Below are 23392 nucleotides of genomic sequence, written 5' to 3' on the forward strand. Positions count from 1 at the left end.
CCTTGCCTCCTTTGTCATAGATCAGTTGACCACAGGTGTGTGGGTTTATCTCTGGGCTTTCTATCCTGTTCCATTGATCTCTATTTCTGTTTTTGTGCCAGTACCATATTGTCTTATTGTAGCTTTGTAGTATAGTCTGAAGTCAGGGAGTCCGATTCCTCCAGCTCAGTTTTTTACCCTCAAGATTGCTTTGGCTATTTGGGGTCTTTTGTGTCTCCACACAGATTTTAAGATTTTTTGTTCTAGTCCTGTAAAAAATGTCATTGGTAATTTGATAGGGACTGCATTGAATCTGTAGATTGCTTTGAGTAGTATAGTCATTTTCACAATATTGATTATTCCAATCCAAGAACATGGTATATCTCTCCATCTGTTTGTATCATCTTGAATTTCTTTCATCAGTGTCTTATAGTTTTGTGCATACAGGTTTTTTGTCTCCTTTGGTAGGTTTATTCCTATGTATTTTATTCTTTTTGTTGCAATGGTAAATGGAAGAGTTCCAGATTTTTCATCATTAGTGTATAGGAATGCAAGAGATTTCTGTGCATTAATTTTGTATCCTGCAGCTTTACAAATTTCATTGATTAGCTCTAGTAGTTTTCTGGTAGCATCTTTAGGATTCTCTATGTATAGTATCATGTCATCTTCAAACAGTGACAGCTTTATTTCTTCTTTTTCAATTTGTATTCCTTTTATTTCTTTTTCTTCTCTGATTGCTGTGGCTAAAACTTCCAAAACTATGTTGAATAAGAGTGGTGAGAGTGGGCAACCTTGTCTTGTTCCTGATCTTAGTGGAAATGCTTTCAGTTTTTCACCATTGAGAATGATGTTTGCTGTAGGTTTGTCATATATGGCCTTTATTATGTTGAGGTAGGTTCCCTCTATGCCTACTTTCTGGAGAGTTTTTAATCATAAATGGGTGTTGAATTTTGTCAAAAGCTTTTTCTGCATCTATTGAGATGATCATATGGTTTTTCTTCTTCAATTTGTTAATATGGTGTATCACATTCATTGATTTGCATATATTGAAGAATCCTTGCATCCCTGAGATGAATCCCACTTGATCTTGGTGTATGATCCTTTTAATGTGTTGTTGGATTCTGTATCCTAGTATTTTGTTGAGGATTTTTGCATCTATATTCATCAGTGATATTGGTCTGTAATCTTTTTTTGTAGTATCTTTGTGTGGTTTTGGTATCAGGGTGATGGTGGCCTCATAGAATGAGTTTGGGAGTGTTCTTTCCTCTGCAATCTTTTGAAAGAGTTTGAGAAGGATGGGTGTTAGCTCTTCTCTAAATGTTTGACAGAATTCACCTGTGAAGCCATCTGGGCCTGGACTTCTGTTGGCTGGAAGATTTTTAATCACAGTTTCAATTTCATTACTTGTGATTTGTCTGTTCATATTTTCTATTTCTTCCTGGTTCAGTCTTGGAAGGTTATACCTTTCTAAGAATTTGTCCATTTCCTCCAGGTTGTCCATTTTATTGGCATAGAGTTGCTTGTAGTAGTCTCTTAGGATGCTTTGTATTTCTGTGGTGCCTGTTGTAACTTCTGCTTTTTCATTTCTGATTTTATTGATTTGAGTCCTCTCCCTCTTTTTCTTGATGAGTCTGGCTAATGGTTTATCAATTTTGTTTATCTTCTCAAAGAACCAGCTTTTAGTTTTATGGATCTTTGCTATTGTCTTCTTTGTTTCTATTTCATTTATTTCTGCTCTGATCTTTATGATTTTTTCCCTTCTACTAACTTTGGGTTTTATTTGTTCTTCTTTCTCTAGTTCCTTTAGGTGTGAGATGTTTGTTGTTTCTTCAGGTAGGACTGTATTGCTATAGACTTCCCTCTTAGAACTGCTGCATCCCATAGGTTTTGGATTGTCGTGTTTTCATTGTCATTTGTCTCTGGGTATTTGTCTCTCTGTGCTTCCTGGACTTGGGTGGCTATTTCCTTTCCCATGTTAGGGAAGTTTTCAAGTGTAATCTCTTCAAATATTTGCTCAGGTCCTTTCTCTCTCTCTTCTCCTCTGGGACCCCTACAATACAAATGTTGGTGCGTTTAATGTTGTCCCAGAGGTCTCTTAGGCTGTCTTCGTTTCTTTTCATTCTTTTTTCTTTATTCTGTTCCGCAGCAGTGAATTCCACCATTCTGTCTGCCTGGTCACTTATCCGCTCTTCTGCCTCAGTTATTCTGCTATTGATTCCTTCTAGTGTAGTTTTCATTTCAGTTATTGTATTGTTCATCTCTGTTTGTTTGTTCTTTAATTCTTCTAGATCTTTGTTAAACATCTCTTGCATCTTCTTGATCTTTGCCTCCATGCTTTTCCCGAGGTCCTGGATCATCTTCACTATCATTATTCTGAATTCTTTTTCTAGAAGGTTGCCTATCTCCACTTCATTTATTTGTTCTTCTGGGGTTTTATCGTGTTCCTTCATCTGGTACATAGCCCTCTGCCTTTTCATCTTGTCTATCTTTCTGTGAATGTGGTTTTTGTGCCACAGGCTGCAGGATTGTAGCTCTTCTTGCTTCTGCTGTCTGCCCTCTGGTGGATGAGGCTATCTAAGAGGCCTGTGCAAGTTTCTTCATGGAGGGACTGGTGGTGGGTAGAGCTGGCTGTTGCTCTGGTGGGCAGAGCTCAGTAAAACTTTAATCTGCTTGTCTGCTGATGCGTGGGGCTGGGTTCCCTCCTTGTTGGTTGTTTGGCCTGAGGCGACCCAACACTGGAGCCTACCCCGGCTCTTTGGTGGGGCTAATGGTGGACTCTGGGAGGGCTCACACCAAGGAGTACTTCCCAGAACTTCTGCTGCCAGTGTCCTTTTCCTCACAGTGAGCCACAGCCACCCCCCGTCTCTGCAGGAGACCCTCCAACAATAGCAGGTAGGTCTGGTTCAGTCGCCCCTAGGGTCACTGCTCCTTCCCCTGGGTCCCAATGCACACACTACTTTGTGTGTGCCCTCCAAAAGTGGAGCCTCTGTTTCCCCCAGTCCTGTCGAAGTCCTGCGATCAAATCCCGCTAGCCTTCAAAGTCTGATTCTCTAGGAATTCCTCCTCCCGTTGCCGGACCCCAGGTTGGGAAGCCTGACGTGGGGCTCAGAACCTTCACTCCAGTGGGTGGACTTCTGTGGTATAAGTGTTCTCCAGTTTGTGAGTCACCCACCCAGCGGTTACGGGATTTGATTTTATTGTGATTGTGCCCCTCCTACCGTCTCACTGTGGCTTCTGATTTGTCTCTGGATGTGGGGTATCTTGTTGGTGAGTTCCACTGTCTTCCTGTCGATGGTTGTTCAGCAGTTAGTTGTGATTCCAGTGCTCTCACAAGAGTGAGAGCACGTCCTTCTACTCTGCCATCTTGAACCAATCCACACACAGCTATTTCTACTCTCGGTGATTGGTGATTTTTATTTTAGTCTTTTGTCCCTGTATTTTCTAAGTTTTAACAATGAAGTGGTATTATTTTTACATTCAGAAAGTTATTTTTTTAATTAATTAACTTATTTATTTTTGGCCGTGTTGGGTCTTTGTTGCTGCATGCGGGCTTTCTCTAGTTGCAGCGAGCAGGGGCTACTCTTCGTTGAGGTGCACAGGCTTCTCATTGTGGTGGCTTCTCTTGTTGCAGAGCACAGGCTTCAGTAATTGTGGCATGCGGGCTCAGTAGTTGTGGCGCACAGGCTTAGTTGCTCTGCGGCATGTGGGATCTTCCCAGACCAGGGCTCAAACCCGTGTCCCCTGCATTGGTAGGCGAATTCTTAACCACTGTGCCAGCAGGGAAGTCTCCAGAAAGTCATTAAAAAGAAATATGACACAGAAACACAAGAGGGCGATATAATCAACCAGCAGCTTATTTCTCATTCAAGTTACTTATTATTATAAGATAAAAAGCAGATGGTGTGTATAAAAGTAAAAATAATTAATTAGGCAGTGAATGTGGATGAAAAAAGTTACAGCTTCTCTATGACGCCAGGGAACTTGAGCTGTCTGCCCAGAGTGACAACCCTGACTAGTGTGGTCCTCAGAGCAACAGTGTCAGACCAGGCAGAAACTTCTTTGAAACAAAATCTCAAATCTCTTTAATCAGACTCTACGGATGGGATCCAACAACCTCTGTTTAAACAAGCTTTCTAAGGAAGATGGATGCAAGGTCAAGTTTGGGCCCCGCAGCCTTAGCTGTTCAGAGGAGAAGAAAAGCCAAAGTTTCGCCAGAGAAGAAAGGCCTACAGTCAGGGAGTGCAAATCACTTGCCTAAGGTCTAAGGCGTAATTCCTATGAAGAAAGAACAGAGGTGAGTGACTCCTCTGGGAGATCTGGGAAAGACCTAAGGAAAAGGGGGAACCGAGTTCCCACTTTATGCCAAAGGGACTGAATTTAAGTGGAAAGTACAGTTTTACTGGAAGTTTTACAGAGAAAATTGGGTATGTGTAGGAGTGTCAGGGAATATGAGAATTCCTTAACATAAAGTAATGCAATTATATTTTGTCTAATTCAATTTAAGTAAATGATGGGTTAGATTTAACATCATCTCATACATCAAGAGTGAAAATGAAAGCGTGATTTTCCTTTGCGTTATGGGCAGCACCTGATTTCATCTGAGGATAATTATAAGAACAGGGTGGGGAGAGCGAAGATTTATAAGACCAAGCTAAATGAGAAAGCAAAAGGAAAATGCCTACATACGCCTTGGTTTAAAAGAGTCAGCCCGACCCTAAGGGTTTCTTTATTATGCTTGAAATGATTAATCAGTTCATGATCGACTTTCAGACCCTTAATTTCATTTCCATGCATGTAATCTATAATCTGCTATGTTTAAACCAGAACAAAACCATAATGAAAGTGACATCAAATCACATTTTCCTTGCCTTTACTGAACATCTTTATCACACGTTATGGTACATGTTTTACAACAAAAAACTTTTACTTAGGAAGAACCTTATCAACACAATTTAAAAATCTAACAAAATAAACATGTACAAGCACACAGGGCTCGCCATGTACTGGGAGAACACCATAATGCCTCACAGTAGACATTTACTGTCTTCATTTAACTGATAAGAAAAGAATACGGGCATCTGCTGCTCCCTTTGCCTGCTGCCCTACTCTGTCTGCTCGGTCCATATCTCATATGTTTTAAAACTCACTTCACTTGATCCTTGTTGAGTATTTTAGAATTCAAAGAATTTATCTAGCTGTGATATTCACCATCAGCTGATGTATTTCAAGGCCACTGCTGCAGAAAAGAATCTTCTTACATGTGTGATGCTGCTAGGATAACCAAATCAAAGTTTTCTCTACTTGAGGGAAAGAAAAAGCAGGACGTTTTAAAAATCTGGTCTTATACCCACGTCCATATTTCCCTATAGAACGAAGTAGCGTCTTAGTGTACACTATTAGAATACTCTGTATAAGCAATCTCTGAAACGAAGGTGACAGGCAAGCTTAGCACAGAGCCTGGAACAGAGCAGACACTTGGTAAATCCTGGCTGAGTCAAGGCCACAATTTTAGAAAGTCTTTTCTTTTCTTTCTTTTTAAAAATACTGAAATACTGATTTCACCTCACTCTCTAAATATCAGGTGTATCAACCAATGCTTGATGTTGTGTAATGTTTCTATTTAAAGAAAAGAGCCTCTCCAAGCCCAAGAGAGCAGTTTCACAAAATATCTATTAATTATTTGTGGTTCAGGTCAAGGGTCTCTCTTCTGGGAAGGCTTTCTCGGTATCCTTGCTTTCTGGATGAATAAATGAGGGAGGGAGTGAATGAATGAATCTGCCTCTGGTGACCTAGCTTGGGAAAGAGTAGAGAAGAGATCTGAACTCAGCTGTAACTGACTTCAAAGTCAGGCTATGTCCACCAGCTCTCTGAACTTCCAATTTCTTAACACGGCTGGACAATAAGTCAATAAGAGGGCCATTCACTTTTAGTGGAAGATATAGTAAGCTACTAGTTCCAGATGGCATTAGTAGGCCGCTTCTTCAGGTTTAAACCTGAAGGTACCACAGGCAGGGGTATCATCTAAAATAGAGAGGTAAAGTATAAATAAAGAGGCTTAATATACTCAGAAATCATATACTAAAATGTAAGTAAGAAATAAATTCTAGAAGAGTTGATGTGAAATGGGAAAGAAAATTCAAACAAATAAATACAACAGATGAAATGGATCCCCTGATCCAGCAAGACATCTAAATGAGCATTTCTCCAAGTGGGTTCATGGGAAGTTAATGTTTCTTATACAACAGGAAAGTCTGTGGTTAAGTAAGTTAGGAAAACATTGAATTGGACAGGCCTCTTTCATTGCAGGATGTCTCTAAGCCTTCGATACACAAATGTGCACTGTAAATCCCCAAGGGTATTACGTAGCGCTTCTCGATCCAGAACTCTTGTCAAAGAACAAGGCATGGGATTTGTGTTTCAAGGAAAACTTAGGGAAAGGGGTTTCACACTCTGATGCGCCCATTCCCAGGCAAGAGGGAGTGGACACACTGGGTGCAGCCTGGCCACTGACCACAGGTGCACGGGGTATACACGGCTCAAAGCACCCACCTGGCAGGTACACGTGGAGCCTGAAACCCAGCCACACTCCCTCACTCATCCGTGCTCTCTGGCACTGGCTGACATCCATCAGCCCGGGAGCAGGCTGGCTGGGCTGTAGTGCCTCTGCCCATGAGTCTAAGCTGGAGGGAGTGGCCTTGTCTGAGGGCAACAGAAAGTGGAGGTGAGGAGAGAACAGAGGCAACGTTCTGCAGAGGAATCCAAACCAGCTCAAGACCCGGCATGTAATGTGAAGCAGGGAGGTGGAAAGGCAGAATCCAGAGAGGAGGCCTTGCCCGGGACGGCAACAGGAAATCAAGAGTGGAAAGGGGCAAAGCAGTGAGAGTGAGGCTGAGTTTGGCAGAATTCTCTGAGCCAAGGAAAACACCTGCATTTGCTTTTCACAAAGTACCTCCAGATGTGGGCCTGGAGGAGGAGCTCTGGAGGCTTCTGGGCTGTCGATTGTCTCAAAACAGTGCTTGCCTTACTCTTGCAATATCCGTGCTACTGTTTTGCTTGCCGTTCTTTATTTTTGTTTTAACTTTTTAAAATATATTTATGGACTTCTATCTATCTATCTATCTATCTATCTATGGCTGCGTTGGGTCTTCGCTGCTGCATGCAGGCTTTCTCTAGTTGCAGTGAGCGGGGGCTACTCTTCGTCGCAGTGCACGGGCTTCTCATCGTGGTGTCTCCCCTAGTAGTTGTGTGGCTCGTGGGCTCAGTGGTTGTGGCGCGTGGTCTTAGCTGCTCCGTGACATGTGGGATCTTCCCGGACCAGGTTATTGAACCCATGTCCCCTGCATTGGCAGGCGGATTCTTAACCACTGCGCCACCAGGGAAGTCCCACTTGCCGTTCTTTCAATCTATACTTTTTACTTAAATAAGTTAAAAGTAAACTTTATGTTATATCCATAAAAGGAGGTCCACATCCTTTGAGAGGCAGGCAGTCCAGGGCACTGCTTGAAAGCATGGACTGTGGAGTGAACTGCCCGGGTTTGCATGCTGGCTCCAGTATCCACTGAGCGCCCTGCGACTTGATTTCCTCAGCTGCTAAACAGGGATAACTATGGCTGCTACCTGGTAGGGCTGATGTGAGCAGTGAAGGAGGCTATATATAGATAAGGCAGAAACAGTACTGCTCACCAAATACTCCACTTGTTCCCTTCCACCTCCTGGGCCCCTGCAAATGGGGCCAGGAACACAGTTTAAACCAAAGAACTAATCTATCAGGGAAAGCTGCGACACGTCTTCGTCTGATTCTACAGTTTCTCTCGTCCTCTGCACAGCCAACCTTGCTGAAACAGAGGAGCCTCCCTCTGCCTCAGTCTCTGAATCACACTGTTACTACAGAGCAGACCCCCTCCATAGACACGGGACAGGAGGAGGAAATAAACCTTTACTATGTTAAGCCATGGAGACGCGGGGGTTAATTTATTACTGCAGCACATCCTCGCCTATCCTAGCTAATACAACAAGCAAAGCAATTAAAACAGCGCCCGGCATGTAGCAGGCACACCACAAAACACTCATTGTCATTACTATTTGTATAGTAAACATTAACCATAAAAATTATGAAAACTTTACCTGCCTGAAGGCTCTGAGGATAAGATCAGGTCCATTTTTGTTTAAAAGAGATACTGATAAGCAACTGTTAGGGGCATCCTAAAGCAGCCAGCACCAACCAGAGACTCCCTCCTCCACACTTAGTCCTCTCCTCCGGCTAGTGAGACTCCCTCCTCCAACAAGCGCTAATTTCTTTCTCCCCCTTTCCTCTTCTCCTCCTTTTCCTTCCGTCTTCTCTCACAGATCCACAGCTCTAAAAACGTTAAGTCTTTCAAGCATCAAAATGCTGTTCTGTGAGTCTGTTTCAAGTGGAGTTAACACCTGACAGCCACATAACCACAATCACACACATTTCAAATGAAAAGTGTTATTCACTGCAAGTAAAACTCACAAGATGAAAATCAATCCTATTTCAAATGCATTATTTGAACTTCCTATTTAAAACACTTTTAATGTAAATCCTTAAAAGAAGAAAAAAAAAGGAAAAACAAAACATGTTAAAATTTGGCCTGGGGATACCAGGATTTCTGTATATTGAATGTATTTAAGACAAGGTACACCTGTACTAATGAATGTACAATTCAAATCCTATAAGGGAATTATGGTTTAGTTATACAGTGAAATACTATGTAGCCTGTTAAAGTGGTTCTGCAATTTTATTTGTATGGTCATGGAGAGCTAACAAGCTTTATAAACAAGCCTGCATGTAAAGCAATTATACTCCAATAGAGATGTTAAAAAACAAAACAAAACAGAACACTAACTGGAAAAGACATACGCACGGCCATGTTCACTGCGGAATTATATATAATAGCCAAGACATGGAAGCAACCTAAGCGTCCATCAGTGGATCAATGGATAAAGAAAATGTGGTAGATAGACAGATAGTGGAATATTATTCAGCACACACAAAAAAGGAAATCTTTCCATTTGCAACAACATGGGTAGATCTTGAAGGCATTATGCTAAGTGAGAAGTCAGACAGAGAAAGACAAATACCATATGATCCCACTTACATGTGGAATCTAAAAAAATTAAAACCAGCAAACTCATAGATACGGAGAAGATATTGGTGGTTGCCAGAGCTTGCGGATAGGGGCTGGGCAAAATGGGTGAAGGGGGTTAAAGATACAAACTTCCAGTTATAAAATAACTAAGTCATGCATATATACACTACCAAACGTAAGGTAGATAGCTAGTAGGAAGCAGCCGCATAGCACAGGGAGATCAGCTCGGTGCTTTGTGACCACCTAGAGGGGTGGGATAGGAAGGGTGGGAGGGAGGGAGACGCAAGAGGGAAGAGATATGGGGATATATATCTGTATGTATAGCTGATTCACTTTGTTATAAAGCAGAAACTAACACACCATTGTAAAGCAATTATACTCCAATAAAGATGTTAAAATAAATAAATAAAAACAAGTCTTCAAAATATATGTATAACACAAGCTTGTTTAAAAAAACAAAACTGATTTGGTAGCAAAACCTGACCTGACCTGAATTCACTTGGTGGTTAGCTTGGACTTGAATTGAGGTGGGACTCCTCACTTATCCCACTTCATGTAACTATTCACCTGAGAAGTCACTAGGGGGCATTGCATAATATATGGCATATGCACCCTGTCAACCTTCTGGAATCTATAAAGTTCTGGATTTTGAAAAACATCTAACCCCAAGGGTTCTGGATAAGAGACTGTGGAGTTGGATGTTACACACACACACGTGTGTGTATTAGTGTATAAATTATCAGTATCTCTATGTATAAATCTATGAAACTGTTTCAAAGGACAAACTATAATATTAGTATTCACAGAAGTTAGAATTATGTAATGATCTTTATTTAAAATTTCTGAAATTTTTCTAGTAAACACATACAACTTTTATAACAGAAAGGAAAAAAGAAAGCCTTCTCCTTCTTACCCATCCTCCCATTCATATGGACAGATCTCATTTCATGAAATGTCCTACACTACTAATTGGCAATGAAGCATGTCAGGACATAAGGGGATGGCTGGCAGATCAAAAGGTGAAACCTTCCAATTACGGATTACCGTTCTGCAAAATGATGAGGTTTTAAAAATGTATCATATAACCCAGAGCACCCAGGGGCTACCAGTTTACTACTGAGGAGACCCAGGCTTTCAGCACTTTTCGAAGTTTCAAAGAAGAACTGGAGAAATAATCTGTTTGCTACAAACCTAGAGCCAATCTGCACATTTCCAACCATTCTCATTTGAAGGGGAAAAAAAGAAGAAAAATTAAAAAACAATCCTTAACTCAAACCACAATAGCCTGCAGTCAGAGACTGCAAACAGGAAATGCTACGCAGCTGGAGAAATCTCGGCTTTGCTGAAACAGCTCTGAAGCAATATCTGCCCTCTAACTGCTAGAGGAGGTGCAGGCTCTTACGCAAGCTACAGCATTGTCCAAAGGCCTAGGGAAGAGAAGGAAGCAGAGGCACAGAGAGTCCCGGCTGGACTGGAATCCTCCTGGGCACCTACTACTTCAAAACAGCTTTCACATATATTTCTAAAACTGCTGCTACATTGAGGCTCTTAGGGTATGGTTTAAACGGTTTTCCTGTGCCCACTGAGAATCTATTTCAATCTACTCCTTTCCCATCCCATTTTTGTGGTTTGATAATTAAATGGATGCAATGCTCTGCTGACTCCCTAACTTCTTCGTCAGGATCACAGGATGATGGCCTGACACTGAGGTGTCGAGCAGACCCAGCACTGTTTAGCAAGTAATGACTTTACTGCTTTCCTTGTAATAGTTAACAAAAAGGAAAAAGAAAAAAAAAGACTGAACATAGTTTTGGTACTATATATTTAATCAAATAAAAATATTCAGAAACAGCTAAAATTCAAGATCACCCTGTTTTTCTTCTTTTTTTTCTTTTCTTACAAGGAAGGCTTAATCATTAATACATTAACTAAAGGACATTTGTAAGTAGAAGGAACCAAATATATAATGGCACGGAAGCAAGAAACAGCCGATGCTCCAGCAACAACAAATCATTTGCTGTGTCTGGAGCTGCCTGATTACGAAGGCATCTTTGAACTGAAGGAAGGACAAGTCCAGAGAGACTGGTACATCAACTAAAGAAATATTTCTAACATTTTTTTAAAATGCTACTATCTACTAAGCAGATTATGAACTAAACCTACAAAAGATACTTCACAGAAAAGCCCACACGCTTAAAACCTTGCCAGAAACATTAAAAACATCAGCAAAATAGATCACGTCCACATTTCTCTGGCCTCTCACCCCTAAAAGGCAGCATTCCCCAGACATATTCAAACATGATGAACGGATTCACTTCTGGGAGGAAACAGCTGATCACCTTTTGAGAATAGTGACCACACAGAGGTCTTTACCTAGAGGTAAAAATTCAAAAGACAGAGAAAGACTGGTTTAGAAAACCTGCAACAGTTAAGAGGAAGTAGGAAGTGGTCTAAATGAATAGTAGAGGTGAGAGTTTGGTTTTCGGTCTGTGCACTTGTTATATTCTGAAACTGTTATATAACAATAGCTATATTATTAAAGACTTTTTCCAACTTTCTCTCCCTGACTAGAATCTGATAATTTATTTTTATTAACCTTATTATTAAAAAAAAATTATAGACTCACAAAAAGCTGCAGAAATAGTACAGAGAGCTTCCTTGTACCCATCGACCCACTTCTCTCAAGAGTAATATGTTTCGTGTGCTATAAACCACATTATCAAAACCCGGAAATCAACACTGGCACAAGATGATCAACCAGGCTCCAGGCCTTACTTGAATTTCACCAGTTTTTGCACGCACTTATTTTTTGGTACGTCTCTGTGTATCTTTCTATGACATTTTACCACATGTATAGATATGGTACAGCTATACCACAGTCAAGACAGAGAACTGTTCCGTCAACACAAAGGAACTCCCTTGGGTTCTTCCTTTATAGTTAACACCCTTGCCCCTGCCTCCAACCCTGTTCTCTATCTCTGTAATTTTGGATGATTTAGACTTAACTCAGAAAAATACATAAATGGCAAAGTTATCCTGTTAAAAGTCACTGTTCTATGGAACTTCTTATTTTTACTTTGAGACGTCAGAAGCCCACAGTGGTAGAAAGAACACGAAAGAAAGAAACAAAAGACCTTCCTGTATGTACTTGGGTAGTTCCCACTGGACAGGCAAGTCCCCGATCCTATTCCTGCCCCAGTACCTAGATTCCCAGGTGCTGACAGCAAGCAGATATCTCAGCACTGGCTCTCACAACAGGGAAGGGACGAGGCTGAACTGTCAGGGATGAGAGCTCTATCACAGGGGGTTCTTTGGAAAGTCACATTCTCTGGAACTTCTAGTGAATAACTTTGTCCCAAACAGGAAAAGTGCATATGCTCTAATGCTGACACTAAGTGAAATCCACAGAAACACAAAGTTGCTTAGGACATGTGATTTCATCTATGTGAGGGGAAAAGTGCAGAAAAAGAGGACCAGAAAGACAAACCCGAAATATCAATGAAGGCTCTCTCAGGGTAAGAAGGATATAAAAGAGAAGCTGCAATTTTCTCTTTGAATTCTAAAATTTCCCAACTAGGCAGGTGTTTCATTTTATAATCAGAAAAAAATACATAAAGTCTCTGCAGTGGCCATTAATGCCACAGTGGTATTAATATTAATGTAGTTTACTAATATGGTAACAATCCACTGTGCGTGACTCAAGGAATTTGCAGTTTATAATGTTTCTCACATGGGTCATAGGATCTGATTCTCACATAAGCAACAGGGTAGGAAGGGAGGTACTTTTCCCCCATTCTTCCAGGGAGGAAATTCATGCTTATAAGTTAGGCGAAGTTAACCTTATGGCACTCAGTCCTTATGTCAAAGGACATAACAAAGTCTTTGATTTCTGATGACAGTGGTTCTCAAGTCCCCAAGGTCGAAAGTATTTTCATAATACTACTAAGGAGTTTTAGCTGACCTTCTCACTGTCTTGACACTTGCACTGATAGTGCAAAAATAATGAAGGTAAAACTGCTGGTGCATTAGTGTGATCCAAGGTATTGCCACAAACTGTAGTCACTCTCTTCCTCATGGTCATGCTCTTGCAGTAAAAAAATAAAATAAAATAAAAGGCTATCTTCATTTAAGAATGTCCACCATGAAACAGTAGAAATGACTGATTTTATTACCTATCAACCCTTGAGTATATCGTTTTAATATTCTCTTTGATGAAATACGACGCATAGGAAGTAAAGAACTTCCAAGGCATGCCAAAATAGATGCTTATCTTGAGAGAGCACATGTATGCAGTTTTTCAAGTTGCAAGTTGGACTGGCTGGTTTTGTTAGTTTTCTACTGGAACACCACTTTTTTCCTTGAAAGAGTGACTGACAACTGTGGTACTGAGACCTGGGTATTTGGCAAACATTTTCTTGAAAATGAATTACTCATCACTACAAGGTGAACAAGTGACAATATTTGTTGCTAATGATAAAACTGGAGCTTTCAGAGAAAAGTTAAAATTTTGGAAAACCTCTGTCACCGTGAGCTTGACAGTTTCCAAATCCTTAAAGTTAATTTATATGGTTTCAGATTCATACTGCTACTAACTTTTAAGGAACCACCATCACGTTTTGACATAGTATCAAATAAAATTATTGATAATTACCCGAAAAGGCTCTTGAAGTACTTTTCTCTCTTCCCAATATATAGACCTGTATGAGACTGTAATTTTTTGTCTACTTCAAGCAAAACAACGTATTGCAACAAAATGAATTAATACATTAAAAAGTTCCTCAGTTTTAAATTCTAAGGTGGTAAACATGGATAGAAATAGTCCACATAAACACAAACTCTTTGGTGTTCTCAAACATTTTTAAGATTGGGGTCCTAACACCCAAGTTTGAGAACTACTGGCTAACACTCTTCCAATATAATATATGTAATTCACTAAGGAGGGAAACCCGAAGGAAAAAGTAGAGAAGATAGTACTTTGCAAGCTAAAGAGAAACAGGAGTTGGACGACTACTGGTACAGGTTCCAGTCACCATGTCAGATGGACCGTTAGCACCCACAGTCTATAGAGGCAACATCACGCCTTCTGTAATTTGTGGACGCAGCACTGATGACTCCACGTGAGCGTGATCCACAGTCAGGGAACTTGAGCGCAAGCCCTAATTCCACTACTTCCCAGGCATGTTATTTTTTGAAGATTTGATGCACTTATTTGCAAAATGGGATATGACTATCCGTACCTGCCATTACACGGCGGGCTGCCATAAAGATCAAGCAAGAAGATGTAAGTAATAATAAAAGCTTGTATTTGTTAAGCAAATTCCATAGGTCAGGTATTACGCTTGGTGATTTACTTCCAGGATCTTGATCAAGTCCCACCACTACCAAGAAACAGATACTATAATTTCTTTTTACGGATAAGGAAACTAGCATTAGAGAAGTTAAAGTGATTTGCCTTAGGCTAGAAAGCTGGGCGCTGGGAGTTGGGAGTCCAGGTCTGATAGTGACCAAAACCTATATTCCTCCCACCACTTACATGCACGAACTCTCCCATCCTGTATTATGGCCTTTTTATAAAAACTGTTTTCTAGGCAGTAAGCAAAGCAAGTTTCTTTAAACCTGGCTCAGTGCATGACCCTCTGTGCAGTCCTCAGATGTCTATTAGTTACAGGTTAGGGACTTTCCTGGTGGTGCAGTGCATAAGACTCTGCGCTCCCAATGCAGGGGGCCCGTGTTCAATCCCTCATCAGGGAACTAGATCCCACACACATGCCACAACTAAGGAGGCCGCCTGCCACAACTAAGACCCAGTGCAACCAAAAAAAAAGCTCAGAGATGCAAGAGGTTAGAAGCTGGCTAATAAAAAGCCAGCCTCGGTCCATGTGAAGTTAACACCAACATCTGGGCAGCTCCTGGGAGTTTGCATGTAACCTCTCACTTGATCATCGTACCTTCCACGCTCATTGAATGTTTAGAAAAACAAACATCTAAATGGTGACTGAGAGTCACCAGCACTTAGTACACTGATGTTTTTCAGGACCAACCCTTCAGAAACTCCCAAACACAATATACTTATAATACTGATTGCTTAAAAGTAACACGACTAATAAAAGTTTTCCCTACCTAGAGTCAGTCAAAAGCAGAGCACTAGGGGCTTCCCTGGTGGCGCAGTGGTTGAGAGTCCGCCTGCCGATGCGGGGGACACGGGTTCGTGCCCCGGTCCGGGAGGATCCCGCATGCCGCGGAGCGGCTGGGCCCGTGAGCCATGGCCGCTGGGCCTGCGCGTCCGGAGCCTGTGCTCCGCAATGGGAGAGGCCACGGCAGTGAGAGGCCCGCGTACCGCAAAAAAAAAAAAAAACCCCCCCAAAAAAAAAAGCAGAGCACTAGACCTGACCCCAAAACCGACCCTTTCTTCCATGAAAATAAATAATACTTTAATGTAAACTATTAAAATACCCATCGTGAGCAATATCTTAATTAGAAAATGACATTTTTCAGGATTGACCATAGACCTCAACACAACAGACATTTGGATATTTGCCGGTTCAACTGAGGATACAATTTAGGAAGTCTAAAATATACCAAGGTACCTTTTTTAAAATCTTACTTTCTAAATTTCAACTGTATCCATTACTGCTTAATGTTTCCAGCCTTCACTAGCCTAAGAGAATAGGATTTTCAAGAATCTCCTGAGAAAAACAGCTTCCCAGGGGGGTGCTCCCCCAAACTCATCTGGGGCCTGAAGGTGCTTGCAACTGACTCAGAAACCCCTCCCTGCCCGAGGGGATTGGCTTCCTCTCCGCCCTCTGCTCTGGGGCGTGACCCCGTGAATCTTCCTGGTTTGCTCTTCCCTTTCCTGGCAAAACATGAAAAGGGAAGCAGTAAGCTGCCGGCTGTTGTCGGGTCTTACGAACTCCTGGGACTGACTTTATTCAATCAGAAGAGTGTTCCCTTAGTAACCAGCTACAATACACACTGATTCTTCTAACCTGCTCCCTCACTGGAAATGCCACCACCTTCTCTTTTCTTGGCCGGGCCGCATGGCTTGCGGTATCTCAGGTGCCCAACCAGGGACTGAACCCAGGCCACGGCAGTGAAAGCCCAGAATCCTAACCAACTAGGCCACCAGGGGACTCCCTGCCACCACCTTCTTTTAAGGGAAAATGTTTTTGTTTTTTAAATTAATTGAATGAAATCTTCCAGCAATTTCTTTTCTTTCTTTCTTAGAAGGAGGAGGCCTGCAGCTTGGGGTATGTTTAGGGAAAGAAGACAACCAGAGCCGAGGTGCCAGGCAGTGCAGAGTAGGCTGGGAAAGACGATGGATGCAGCGACGGAATGCTGGGCTCACACCTCCTTACCGACAGCACGCCCGAACAAGTCACAGACATAATCTCAGTGTGCCTCAGTGCGCACATCCTGGTTAAAGGTAAACCCACCACAGGGCTGTTGTGAACTGTTGTGAATTGTGAATCTGTTGTGAATTGTTGAATGATAAATCCACACAAAGCACACTGCCAGGTTCCTCAGAGCGTTCAGTGACTACCAGCTGTTTCCGTAGTTATTAGTTCTGTAGCTACAGTTGTTTCCGTAGTTCCATACAGAGCTAAGCAAACATAGACAACGACTGATGCTTGAATGGCCACTGACTCGTGTGGACGGCATGAAATCCACACACGAATCCCTGCACACGGAAGGAACCTACAGGGTAGGGAAGTGTGGAAATGGACTGGCCCAGGAAACGTGGAAGTAATGGCTACTGACTTAAGCCACATACATTTGGTCTCCTGGAAACTAAAGGTTAGCAAGATATTCCTGTGAAAACGCCCATCTCAGGGAAAACAGAACGTCCTCCCTCACTAGTAGCCGTTTACCAGTTATTACCGAAGCGAACTGTCAGAATCTTCTTTCACTTCTTTTCTTCCCACCATAGTACCTCTGAGCAATGCCACCCACAAAAAGGCAGGCAGCATCCAGAGGAAGGAGAAATGGGAGGCCTCATCTAAATCAAAGAGATTCACATAATCTAAGATTTACAGAAATATCATGGGTTTGTCAAATAAACCCCAAAGTGTAGGAATACATAGGCCCTAAGTTAAATACCATCCTTTCTCAAATTTCTGAAAAGAAGACATATTTCTATTTTCAGTCTTTATTTTCTTTAAGATTAGCTGTCACTGTGTAAGACTAATTCAGTGGCATAAACTATCAAGCAGAATTAAATTGTCAGGGAGACAGACACATACATATATTTATCTAGTGGGATAAGAAAAAAAAAGAATATTCTGATTGGTCAAATAACCAGGTTAATTTACTATAGAAAGGTAGTCTTTATTTTCCAACAGGGTGCGTTCACCTCTGGAAGACAGCCATTTGTACCAAGTAGATTTGTGACACGAGTCTCACGAAAGACCACAGACGCCTATTTGATATGAGTAACTGACCCAGGGTCAAGACATCTTAAGCTTGAGTTCTGGATCTTTAAAGGAGGCAAAGATGCAATGCTGAGACTGGCGAGAGGAAGAGGAGGAAACAGCTCCTCTCTTTCAGGAAGGAGCCTACAAAAGTATGATATACTTTTCCTTTGGCATCTTTCAACCTCCCACTGCTCCTATCTCTTGGGACTTAGGGGAAGAGAGACTTGATTAAGTTAACTCACACACAAGTGTGGTAGCTGTGCTACACAGAACGAACCTTTCTTGACATGAACGCAGCGTGAGGGTGAGGGAGGGTAGTGGGCACAATTTGGGGACACCCAGACAACACTGCCTGCCCAATGGGTCCCCCCACCTCCATCTGTGTCTGCTCCTAGGTCAGCAGCTCCAGTGTCTCAGATTTTTAGGGATTCTTCTTGTCATCATCTACTTCTGAAACCACAGATTCCCCAAATCTTAAAATCTTTTCTCTTGGGAGGGTGTTAAAAGGATATGGGGAGTTGGGAGAGGTTAATTATTTGTAAATCAGCGACCAAAATGCATGCTGGTCTTCACACAAGTGAAGGGTGACATGTATGTCTGAAACAAAAAAAATCATCAAACTTTCAACTAATTACTCTTTCAACTAATTAAAATGCAAGAGTTACTAAAACTTATCTAAACAAACACAAAAGCAAAACAATGGGAGAATGTGGAAAAGAATTCAGGTTAACAAGTTTCTCTCAGATTCAAAAAACCTACCCTGCTATCAGCTGGGCCGGAGGTACAAACTCTAGGCACTTCACAGTGACAGTTTCCTTAAATGTGACTCCATACCGAGGACTAAAAAGACTTTTATTTTTATTTTTTGCCCTCAGGATCAAGTGTTGGGAGAAGACTATTATATTGTTCTCTTTGTGATCTTACTATACCTTGATCAGGCTGTAATTAAAAAATATATATATTTTATGAAATGGCTTACCAGATTTTTCAGCAGTGTGGACAGTTCCTTTGTAAGAGTAGAAAACTTGACAAAAGCGGTGCCAAGATCTGGGTTGTCTCGACTTAAAAAATTACTCCCAAACTTATCAAGAACTTGTGCATAGTTTTCTTCATTTTGTACATGATCTGAAAAGAAGAAGAAAAAGGAGTCTGAGCTACTATTTGCCACAATGACAAGTTACTCTGAACATCGATCACTAGAAACTCTCGAAAGGAAAGCAAAGAAACTCCATCAATTCTTTATTGAACATGTCTACAAGGTGGTTAGCAGTGCGCTGAGTGGTCTCACTCACTCTATCAAAGGCGGTTTCCACTTTTTCTATCAGAGCACTGAGTTCATTTATATCCCAACTAATCCACAGACTCACCAAACATTGAGGGGTCAAATTATCACCACATTTTCAAGCAATTAAAAAACTATGATCGTCAGGAAACAAGGAGAAAATTCTCCTTAGAAAAATCAACCTTGGAATGCAAAAGAAAAATCCATGTGTTCTAACATGTTTCTTTCTCTGCAATTAATCCTTATTTCCTTTAATTTTGTCTAAGACCCAGGTCCGAGGAACAGCATTCATACAATGCTTTTTCACACATCATCTCTTGATGCAAAATGTGCAGGTGTAGATCAGACAGATCTAGAGTTCAAGATTGGTTTCACTACCTATGAGCTTGCTACCTTAAGTTTTTTAACTTCCGTGGCTATTATCCTAGCTGGCACACGAAAGGTATCAATACAATATCTGTGAATAAATTTCCCCATTCTGAGCTTTGGTTTTCTGATCTATGAGATGGAGACCAATATTTACAAGACTGTGGTGCTGATGAGTTGATAAAAAATATACAAAGGTTTCTCAATAGAGTGAATGCTCCATAAGTAACAATAATTCCTTCCTCAAAACACTTTCTCTACTTGGCTTCCAGGATATCACACTCTCTTGACTCTTCCCACCTCATGGCTGTTCCTCTCCATCATCGTCTTTGCTGGTTCTTCATCTCCCTGGCCTCAAGTCTTTGGGCCTTTATTCTTCTATACTGACGCCCACTCTCATGGGATCTCACCTAATCTTATGGCTTTAAGTAATTTCTATTAGCTGACAACTCCCAAACTGATATTCCCAGCCCAGATCCAACCCTGAATGCAGACATATATCAAGTGCCCGTTCAGTATCTCCTAGTGCTCAATCTTAACTTGCTAAAAACAAACCCTGATGCTCTGCCCCAACTCTCTTTTTTCCACAGTGCCTCCATATCTCAGTGGGTTAATGGCAAATACATTCTTATAGTTGTTCAGGCTGAAACCCATCAAGTCATACCTGATTTTCCCTTCTCATACCCCAGATGCAATCCACTGGCCTTTACCTTTAAAAATATTACTGAAATCTGACGGCTCACCACCCACATGACTACCAACCTTATCCAACATCATCTCTTGCCTCCATCACTGCAAACCCTCCTGCAAAAAAGTTCCTTTGTTGCAGCTCTTGCTCCCCTACAGGCCGTTTCCAGTACAGCACCCAGTGTGATTCTGGTAAACTGTGCATCTCATCTCGTGACTCTCGGGGCAGACACTGCTATTCATCATGGCTATCCAGGTTCCCAACCCTTGCAGGCTTATGGGAAGGGATAGTGCACATCCCCACACCCTGAAGTAACAAGGCGCTGACCAAGGAAATACGAGTGGAGGTGGTGTGTACCACCTTCACGTGGCAGCATCTCAGATGCCCGTGCTCAGCTGTACACGGCTCTCTTCCTTTGTGGTGGAGTACAGGGAAGCATGAATTTACACAGAGGCCCATAGTAGGTGTAGGATATTTATTAAACAAATAAATGAACAAAAAAGTATCTATCAAAATCATACCTTTAAGGGCTTAATTCATACAACAGCTCTTTCTTTTCAAAGCCTTCCCTTAGTTGGCAATAATCTTTCTTTGCCCATAATTCTCTGTACCTCTACTGCAGTATTTTCCACTACATCATACATTTGTGTAAGTACAGCTCTTTCCCTGCCACCAGACCATGAGAAGCAGGGGCTCCCTCTGGCTCACCTCTGCATCCTCACACAACAAACACCACTGCATGTGTTTCAGTGAGCTCGGCTTATGAAGCTAGCTTTACTGAGCTGCTGACTTGGATTCGTCGATTTCCCTTTCAGGAATTTAAGAAGCATTCACTTCTTAAGTCTCCTAGGTTGTTCAGTAATTGAACAACAAATAATTTAAAAATATTGCACTCTCAAACACACCCTCAATAACTGCATGGGAGCAACGGTATGAGCCTGGACTGGGGAACGTCCCAGGAAGAAGTCGAAATACGACGAAGGTAACAAGCGTCACAGCGTCCAATGAAATGAAATGAGGCCCTAGCAACCTTCTAATCATTGCCACATTAAAAATGCATGGTGCCTACAGTGGATGTCGGCATTTCAGGCTGAGATATTAAAAAACATAAAAATGCAGCTCCGGTTACCGCCCAGGTTCACTCTGAGAAGCGGCTCAGAGAAACACAAAGGAAAGGCCACATCAGCTGCACAGGCAGGATGCACACCTTTGATGTCCCTCATAAGCTGGACCCACCCTGATACCTTCTGTCTCAGGCCAAAGGGCCTCACCCTGCCCTGGAGAACCCCACTCCACCTGCCACCCTTTCCTGCTTCTGGAGGCCAGCAAAAAAGGGGTTCAGCTGCCTGTTCATTTCAACTGCTTTCGAGGGAAGGGTCTCGGAGGTAAAACCTAAGTGGTAGGCTTTGTGTTCGTTTGCTTGAAGTTATAAAATATTTCAAATGATATATCAGAATCTTTAGTTAATAAAACACCCATGTACCCACTGGCCAGTTAAGAAATAAAATACTGCAGAGTGTGTCCTCTCTCTCCCACCTGCTACCCAATCCCAGTCTCTTCCCTCCTTCCCCAGACACAACCACTATCCTCAATTTGGATTTCCACGTAGGGTTAGAAAGTACTACGAGAAGCTCTCCTTTTATGAGGGACGACAGACTCATCAGAAAATAAGATGGACTTGGCCAAGGCAGGGAGAGAGGCCACAGGAAGTTGGCTGAGAACCTTCTCTGACCCAAATGCTTTTCACAATATCATATTTAACCTTCACCAGAACTCTGCAAGGGAAGAAGTATGCTTGTGGGGCAGATGAAACCTAAAATGTGGTGAGAGAGAGGCAAAAGGTGAGACTGGATACGTACAGGCTAGATCATGTGTGCTGTATGTTTTGCCAATTCCACAACCGAAGAACCATATGCACACACGTAAGAGTGTGTGTGTATATGTATTAATCACGTTTATATATACACACATGTATAAAATTTCCTAGTGTAGTCGCCTGTTTTAAAATATGGCAGCTAATTTAGTGAGCTGTATCTTGGAATACTACTACTAATTCTCTTGAGGGGAGAAATGATGGGAGTTAAACATCAGGTGCTCGTGCCCGGCATGTGGCACGTGCGCCTAAGAGATCAGCTAATATTACCTCTATACCCATGATTAGTTATAATATAGAGATGCGTTTAATATCAAACAACATAGGGGCATACGTCTCACGTTTTAAGTCTTTTCTTACATACTGCGTTACAAAGGTAACAGTGACAATTCACCCGACAGATTATATAACTACACGCATCCCTTTGTACAAAATTAAGGGTTTACCAAGCAGGTCTTCAAAGGCACGGAGGGCAAGGAGAGGCCCCTGGCGGAGGCAGAGGCAGAAGGGAGGGACAGATTACAGAGCAGAGTAAGCAATGTGAAGGGAATGTTAGGGGAGGAGGTGGAGATAAAGGGCTCTGGCTGGGAGCGCACCGCACGGGGGTGGGGGCGGGGGGTGGGGGGAAGATGAGCCGTTTTAACATGCTTGCTACGCCCAAGTGCTAGATGACTTCAGGGAGCTGGTAAAGTAGGGGCTGGGGAAGCTGGCGAAGACAGAGATGGAATAAAAGGAAATAAAAAAATAGGGTGAGAGAGAAATCTGACCCATTCACAATGGAGACTCACGCTCTTCCAATATTTGTAGGGAATTTCTGGCATTCAGGGTACTGTTGCAAAGTGTAAGGCAGTAAGAGCGAGGTGACTCTTTTTAGTTCTAATAAAAGAACAAAATAGGGCTTCCCTGGTGGCGCAGTGGTTGAGAGTCCGCCTGCCGATGCAGGGGACGCGGGTTTGTGCCCCGGTCCGGGAAGATCCCACATGCTGCAGAGAGGCTGGGCCCGTGAGCCATGGCCGCTGAGCCTGCGCGTCCAGAGCCTGTGCTCCGCAATGGGAGAGGCCACAACAGTGAGAGGCCCGCGTACCGCAATTAAAAAAAAAAAAATTTATAAATCTTTAGCTATATTATTAAATTAATAGATTATGACCTATTATCTGATAAAAGGAACTCATACAACTCAATAGCAAAAAAACCCCCAAATAACCCAATTAAAAAATGGGCAAAGAATCTGAATAGACTTTCTCTGAAGAAGACATACAAATAGCCATCAGGTACATTAAAAGGTTTTCAACATCACTGATCATTAGGGAAATGCAAATCAAAATCAGAACGAGGTATCACTTCACATCTGTTAGCATGTCTATTATCAAGAAAGACAAGAGACAACCGGTTATCTGTTCCCATAACTGCAGCTTAGCAGCAGGAGAATCACCCAGATAGGCCCAGTCAATGTATATAACCATGGAGATAATAAAATAAATGTTTCAAGCTACTATGTTTTGGGGTAGTTGGCTATTCAGTCATGAATAACAGAAACAATCATCTACATTGCTTTTCCTTCATCCCTTTATTTCTCTGTATTCGTTAATTTCTCAAATAATCATAGAATCTCAAAATAATCATAGAATCATAATCATAGAATCATCAAAATCAATTTAATTCACTTGAAATCTTGAAGAAAAA

The 23392-nt window shown here is 41.9% G+C and overlaps 1 protein-coding gene across 1 annotated transcript in view; it reads right to left on the reverse strand.

Annotated features, from left to right (window-relative positions):
* The window catches only part of ASAP1 (ArfGAP with SH3 domain, ankyrin repeat and PH domain 1), a 273045-nt gene that overhangs the window by 104383 nt on the left and 145270 nt on the right, over positions 1 to 23392 (reverse strand). The window contains exon 4 of the mRNA XM_059995202.1: positions 18480 to 18625. Within this exon, the coding sequence (XP_059851185.1) occupies positions 18480 to 18625 (146 nt within the window). The remainder of the gene's footprint in view (positions 1 to 18479; positions 18626 to 23392) is intronic.

The sequence above is a fragment of the Delphinus delphis genome, chromosome 17, assembly GCF_949987515.2.
Source record: "Delphinus delphis chromosome 17, mDelDel1.2, whole genome shotgun sequence".
Lineage (NCBI taxonomy): Eukaryota > Metazoa > Chordata > Mammalia > Artiodactyla > Delphinidae > Delphinus > Delphinus delphis.